The sequence below is a fragment of the Nothoprocta perdicaria genome, unplaced genomic scaffold (assembly GCF_003342845.1).
Source record: "Nothoprocta perdicaria isolate Ctin4 unplaced genomic scaffold, notPer1 scaffold_17, whole genome shotgun sequence".
NCBI lineage: Eukaryota > Metazoa > Chordata > Aves > Tinamiformes > Tinamidae > Nothoprocta > Nothoprocta perdicaria.
Window position 1 is genome coordinate 4154679 of NW_020454871.1, and position 7308 is coordinate 4161986.

The 7308-nt window shown below is 57.8% G+C and overlaps 1 protein-coding gene across 1 annotated transcript; it reads right to left on the minus strand.

Annotated features, from left to right (window-relative positions):
* Nucleotides 1–1079: 1079 nt before the first annotated feature.
* Nucleotides 1080–7301, minus strand: TSPAN6 (tetraspanin 6; the record flags this gene model as incomplete). Its single annotated transcript, XM_026036024.1, has 8 exons — nt 1080–1887; nt 2470–2569; nt 4469–4552; nt 5193–5345; nt 5866–5964; nt 6789–6863; nt 6949–7137; nt 7260–7301. Coding segments are annotated over 7 exons (711 nt in total), but the record flags the coding sequence as incomplete, so codon positions are not given.
* Nucleotides 7302–7308: the final 7 nt, after the last annotated feature.

Consider the following 7308-nt stretch of genomic DNA (forward strand, 5'->3'; position numbering starts at 1 on the left):
AGGCAGCCAAAAAGGGAGGATCTCAGGTCTCCTTGCTCCTGCACAGCTTCTGCGATGGGTTTATCTGAAGGCAGCCCGACACGCTCAGGTGTTTCTGCCCTGTCTCTGCCCACCCATTAACTGCAACCAGCTGCTCTCTCTCCAACGCTGTTCCAATGCTCTGACGCACTCTGCCTCTCCTTCCAAATCCAGGAGGCTTTTGGAGAGTCAGCCAGGAGCCGACACCGCTTTGATTTACTCACCGTGGTGAAACGTGACCCAAGCATTCCCAGGTGATCCCCCTGGGGCTTCTCCGTCAGCAGGGAAGTGGAGGAAGCACCGCTGCCCCACTGCTGCACCACATCACGGGCTCGCTGGGGCAGCTCGCCCGGSACAGCACCAGTATTTGCCTGAGGGCTGAGGATGATGAGAGGCCACCACTCAACTCACRGCTTAACCGCGCCTTTGAAGCACGCGTCCTTGGTGGGGATGGAAAAATGCAGCCCTGGCAGCTGGCAGGCTGCTCCAAACTTTGCCCCAGCAGCCACAGCAAGTTCAGTGTTGGAAATCTAAAAAAACATCAAGCTCAGAGGATGGAGTGTTTTAAGCTATTGCTTTCAAAAGCTCTATGCCACCTGCTGACGAATTTCTGCAGAGGAAGGCAGCACTACAAAAACACAAAGCTTGAAGCCCCTTTTCTTGTCCCAGGAAGAGGAACTGCACTCGGGCACCTCTGAGAGTGCTGCAGTGCACTTTGCTCCACACAAGTTTTGTCCATCACAGCGAAACGCAGCAGGCAGAGCAGAGGATGCCCATGCTTACATGAAGGCTGAACTCTGGTCTCTGCATTTATCCAGAGGGCTTCAGGCCTCCTCCTGCAGCAGTGCTAGAGTATAGTTTTTGACAAGCATCCAGCTGAAGAAGTTACGTGCAAGTGCAATGTACCGCTGAGCATCTGAGAAGCATGAGCTGCAGAGGCCCAGAGGTGACTGGCTGGCCTGGGCTCAATGGATTACCTTGCAGACAGSTTTTTTGCTGCTGATTGCAGCTATTTCAGCAGAGGAAGTTACAGATTAGAGGAAGAGCCGAGGATATGCTCATAGAGTAAAATATTTCAATATTTATTGTATCCCGTGACAAAAGTGTTCTACTCAACAAACAAAACGAGTTAAAGCAGCATATAATACTGACAATCAAGTCACAGCTGACTCGGTGCAAGGACACCTACCAGGATAAAGGCACCAGGAGCTACATCACCAAACCTTGCTACAACTAACAAAGAATCACTACGGCCTGATTAAGAAAGGAATATGACTCCTTAAAAAAGTACAACTATAAAAAAGTATATAAAACCCAGCATGGGGACGAGAAAACCTGGGAACAAGCTGAGGCCTTGCTGAACAAAGAGCTTCAGGCAGGCAGGGCAGTTTTTAATGGGGCATCAGCCCCATCTCAAGAGCAACCCCATCCAGTGAGCGAGCCTGAACAGCGCTGGGATTTCAAAGGCCGGGAGCAGAGGTCAGAGATGAGAGAAAGCGCCGCTTTYCCCGCGGAGGCACCAGATAAGAGCACGGGAGAGTCCCGCGAGGCCGCCAGCACGGTCTGACAGCAGCGTCTGCTTCAACACGGCACTTCAGTGCATGGCTGAGGCGAGAGCCGCGACTGCAGCGCCCGCAGGAACGCACTTACTGTAACCACCTCAGCTACACTAATTATCCCACTCAGTGGTACAGCAGAGTAGTGTTAGGACAAGTCCCTGAGCGCAACAGAACAGCTGTTGCACTCGTTTCTAGGAGCCAGTTGAGAAGAAGATCAGTCGATTCAAAGCGTGATTCCACGAAGCGGCGTCCGGAGGAATATTGAAGATGGCTACGCTTTCCCCAGACACGGGAGAGCAGAGGGAATTCCCTGCAATTCAGGAGACAAAGCGTTAACAGACTAGCTTCCAACACAGAAGGGCTGGATGTACACACAGTGTAAAATTACACAGCAGACACAGGTTTGCAAGTGCCCTCTTCCTGCAGGACACACATCAGCATTTGGCACCAGGCTCTGCACTGAAAGTCCCCTGGGGCTTTCACCCCATGGCAGAGGCCAGGGATGGAAAGACAGCTTTGGGGAGTGGGATGGGAGCAGCCCATGCTGCAGCTCACTGGGAAGAGCCACGCTGCAGGAGGGGACCAGAAGCAGCCAGGGACAGTCCATGGGATGAGCTGCAGCAGGAGCTGGAGGTGCAGCACTAATAGGATGAAACAGTGGGGAAATCAAATACCAGGCAGTGGTTCTGTTGACCTGCACAAACAGTCCACTCCCTCCTTGATCTAGAAAGGGTCATATTCCCTTCATCCCACTACAAAAAGAGAGCGTCCACCACCTAAATATCRCTTTAGGAGTCATGCATAAAGCCAAGAGAGACGTGCAGCAGATCGCAAAGAAACTTACTGCATAAACACAGGCAAACCCACAGCTTATGTCCCTGGAGAGACGTACCTTGGTCACAGCCGCAGCGTGCTGGGGCCAGCTACACCATCTCGTACTGATTGTTTGTGATGTGCCGGGACAGGCAGCACGCCAGGAAGATGCCAATTAGCTGAAAAGGGAAAAAACACAGTCAAGACAGCCAAAAACAGGACACAGTRTTTTAGGACAGAAGGCTGACAGCTTGCTCTAGAACAAGAGGCACTCAGGTCTCAGTTTTACAGAAGCCAGACATGGACAGTGGGATTTACAAGCCACAAYGCAGGCTGCTGTGCCCCAGCAAGTGAGAAGATGGTGGCAGGCACCAGCCACACAAGTTTCTTGTGAGAGAGGCTCCACATGCCCTCCTGTTACATTCTGCTTTATGAAGCATCTACTGTTTTATGGTAATTTCAGAGATTAAACAGGTATCAGGAGCATCACAGCCAATTACACAATCACTGGAGAACAGCAACCACCTCTCGCTGCTGCAAGGACGGTGGGGAAGCAAAGCTGGTGTTTTCACATCAGCAACAACCCAGCATCTGAAGGACATGCTGCTGTTATCACAACACGGCCCCCCGTGCCCTTTGCAGGCGTCCAGGGTCTGATACAGCAGGCAGGCACACACGGGCAGCTTGACCTACACCAGCGAAGTTAAAGGCACATTTACATGATTGGTCCCTGCTGGCTGCACGACACAGCAACGCTCGCTGAAAGCGTGATAAAAACCAGGAAACGGCTACAATTCCCAAACCTAGCATTAGCTGAGATAATTAGGCGGCCAGGCCTGCTGGAGGCAGGCAGCTCCGCTCCCCATTTGCGTGTCAGTCACGTCCCACTGGCCCCACACAGAGCACAGCCTGGGACGTCACGGCGAGCAAAGCACAGGCCAGCAAAGGAGAAGAAGTGGGAAAGCAGCTGGGCAGAACCGAGCGGCTCCAGCCCTCTCTGAGCCAGAATCCGGGACATTTCCGAGCACAAACTGCAGCAAGGGCCCGTTGGCTYCTGCCCCCTGCGCAGCCAACGGCTCCTGCTGCAGGGAACGCAGCAGCCTGCTCACTGCGGCAGGAGGATCTTGGCGGGATTCCTCCTCTCCCCTCCCCGAGCTCGTGCTGATACCTGTAGCTCCCCGGGGCGGGCAGCGCTCCTGGGTCCCACCGCAGCTTCTGGGCGCTGCGCACAATAAGCACCACAATCGGGTTCCTCCAAAGCTGGAGCCTGCCGAGCTCGCTCAGCAAGTGCTCGGCTCCCAGAGCCGAGTGGGGCTCCAGAAACCAGCTAAATAAGCCCTGTGGTGCAGCCAGCAGCTCCCGGCTTCTCCGGGCGCTCAGCGCCATTGTGCGCAGCTCCTCGGGAAATCCCAAGCGCTGCATTCACCCCGCACAAAGCCCGATTTAGCAAGGAGCTCAGGGCCAGAGGCCTCGTTTCCTGCTGGGATAAAGCCTGTCAGCCTAAGGACACTCACTACATTGTTGCTGGAAGCCCGTGCAGGAAGTATCCTACAGGAAAAAGTAAACGGGAGTTGAAGAGCCGGAGGGGGAAGCGGCAGCAGCAGGTTAAGGTGGTATGTGGAGCATGAGGTCCTGCCTGTCAGAGTCACCAGCGTGGTACCTCATGGGTGCTCTGGGGCACCCAGCTGTCCAGAWAGGTGATCCTAAAACACTTCCCTGGCAAAAGGGAGTATTGGTGGGGAGGAAGAAGCAGGGCACTGGTTTGATTCCTGCCAGCAGCAAACGCAACGTGTTCGCCCAGCACAGGTTCTGTTTGGCTGCTTTGGATTTTCTTAGAGTGTTTCAGGAGAGAGCTCTGCTCAGATAACCTGGGCTCATGGAAACAGAGCTGCTGCTTCAGTCTCTGAAAACTGCAGACTGCTGAGAGGTCAGGTTGACAGCAAAGGGAATCTGCAAAAGAGCTCKGATGGGCCGAGCCCTTTGGAAACCTAACAGACCCTGCATGAATTAAAATGCCTCTGGAGACCCGCTGGCTCGCTCAGCACTGYTCCTGTGCCAGACACCAGGGGAGATTTTACCTGGAAGCACGCAATGCCGAAGGAGATTCCAGCCACAATGCTCATTTTTGACTCCATCGTCGATGTCACGAGGAAAAAACAGCCCTGCAGGGGAGGGAAAGGTGTCGTGCAAGGCCAGTGCTGAGCACTGCCCCAACTCAGCTCCAGGAACGGCTCCGGAGCAGGAGACTGAGCAAGAAGCCCAGGGTTCCTGGTTCCTGCCAGACTGCCTGACCTGGGCAAAGTCATTCCRGTATCAGCCCTGTGCTAATCGCCCTCTGAGCCCAGCTGGTTATCAAGGGGAGCGGTGTCCTTGGGGTTTTCTCACCGCGAGCACTTGGTTAAACACAGTGACTCATCACAGGAGTGTCCCTCGCATAACCCCCTTCGCTCATCACCCAACAATCCCTGCTGGGTGAAGTCACCGCTGGCTCAGGACTTTGCACGGCAGTGGAGACGTCAGCGCTACTGAAAAACACGTTTCTAGGAATCCACCTCCTCGTTCACCTGCGCTCCAGCACACCCCCCGAGTGCAAACTGCAGGGTCACAAATGTTGAGGGTGAAGGACTAGGGGAACTTCAAAGCCGACGTTAGGGCAGCTCCGAGACTCCTTCCCCTTCACTCCCCCGAGGAAAATCTGTCTGCAGCTTGAAAACTCCTTCCGAGGCTCCCGGGGGAAGGTCAAGCCCCTCTCCACCGCCCACCTCCAGGACGTGCAGGAGGATTTTTCCGAGCTCCACTTACATCCACAAAGACTTTGGCCTTGGCTTTGCTCAGGTCCTTCAGATCCCCCTCCGGGCAGTCCTGGCTCTTGCAGCAGCTCTGTGGGATTCCCCTCTGGGYGAAGTACTCGGTCTTCTCCCAGTCCGTGTAGTTCTGCACCCCGCAGCAGTGGAGCTGGAGAGGGAGATCAGCGAGAGGGGAAGGGCTTGGTTGTGCCAGGGCACTCGGCTGCCACTYCTGCAGCTCCAGGACCCATCTCTCAGCATCCTGGGAGCCATCTAGAAACTGCCCCTAATCTCATTCTCCTACCTCTTCCCTGAAGTGTCATTCCCCCCAAACTGGAACACACTGTGACCCTTGGGGAGGCAAGAGGCGCCTSTGCTCCACACGGTGCCAGCACGTGGCAGACCCCACAGCAGGGCATGTAACCCAGAGCAGAAGCTTTCCATGGGCTCCCAGCTGCTTCTCCTGCGGGCAGGCAGGGGCGGGAGTGCTGCTGAACAGCCCCAGCCTCGGGGAGCAGCAGGAGGACACAACAGCCTCACAGCAGCACCCTCTAATAAACACCCCGTAGCACAGCAGAGCGGCCAGGCCCGTGATGGAAAGGCACAGCCCAGCCTGCAGCGCCCCGGGCACCGGCCGGCGTGTCTGGGTGACACGGGCACGTGAGCACCGCGAGGACACGGGCACTCACTGTTCTCTGGATGGTGTCCACGGCATCGCTGTGCTGATCCACCGTCGCGTTGTAATTCCTCAGGGCCAGGTTAAGGTTGGTCTCGAAGTTCGCCTTGATCTGCAAGAGCCCTTTTAGGCRCTGCGAGGAAGAGGCCACGGAGCGGGGCGCCCTCCACGCACACCCTGCACATGGGCCGGCCCGGCGCCGGGAGCCACAGCCCCACGGTCCGCGCCGGCCACCTCTCACACAGGATCACAGAAGGGTTAAGGGTGGAAGGGACCTCCAGAGATCATCTAGTCCAACCACGCTGCTCGAGCAGGGACCAAGAGCACAGGGCGGCATCCAGGCGGGTTCTGAAGACCTCTAGAGAAGGAGACTCCACAGCCTCCCTGGGCAGCCTGTTCCAGGGCTCTGTCACCCTCACAGGGAAGGAGTTCTTCCTCACATGGAGGAAGTTCTTCCTCTCGGCCACGGCAGGAACACCSGCCCCACAGCCTGTGTATCCTCTCCCATATGAAAAGGCAGCTCGTACACGCTGCGGTGCCGGGGACATCGTGTGCAACAACAGGCACCTCGGTAGGGCCAGGTCCCCCAGGCAGGCTGCTCCACRGCCCAGGAGCGGAGCCTTGTCGGAGCTTTATTTATGGGAAATAAAAGCAAAGGGATGTTTTCTGCTTTGGTCCGGAGAGGGCTGGAAGGCAGAAATTAAGGGCCGGGCTGTTTTATCTGCTCTGGCAGGAGGCCGGGGCACCGCGGGACGGCCGGGCCGGGGGCTCCGTCCTTCCCACGGCTCCCGTGGGACGTGGGGCTCCCACGGCAGCTCTGCCCGCGCCGAAGGAGCAACCCCAATACTGGGGCACCCTGCGACCCCCCTGAGGGAAACCAGCCCCAGGGTGGGCACGAGGGGCGGCAGGGGGGTGACGTGGGGCAGCCCCGCTCACCTCGTGCCTGAAGACGAAGCCGACGACGGCGGCCACCAGGACGATGAGGAAGACGAGGGACAGCAGCATGGCGTACTGCGGGCGGAGAGGGGCGCGCTGAGGCGGGCACCCCACGCGGGGTCCCACCGCCGCGCCGCGCGGCGCCCCCGGGGCCACCTACCAGCTTGAGCATCCAGGTGCTGCCGCGGCACGTGGCGAAGCAGCCGAAGGTGCCCAGGAGCACGACGACGGCGCCGGCGCCCACCAGCACGAAGGGCACGTTGGTGGCCTTCTCGTCGAGCAGCGAGAAGTAGACGGCGAGGCTCACGCGGCCCCACACGCCCACGGCGAGCAGCACGATGCCCGAGACCTGCGGGGGCCGAGGCGCCGACGTGAGCGCCGCGGGGCGCGGGGCGACCGCCCGCACGAGCGGCCGCGGGGAGGACGGGGCGCCGCGGGCCGTGGGGAGCGGCCGTCGGGGGGGTGTCTCACCCAGAAGACGAGGCTGTAGGTGAGCAGCACGCTCTTGAGGCAGGTGATC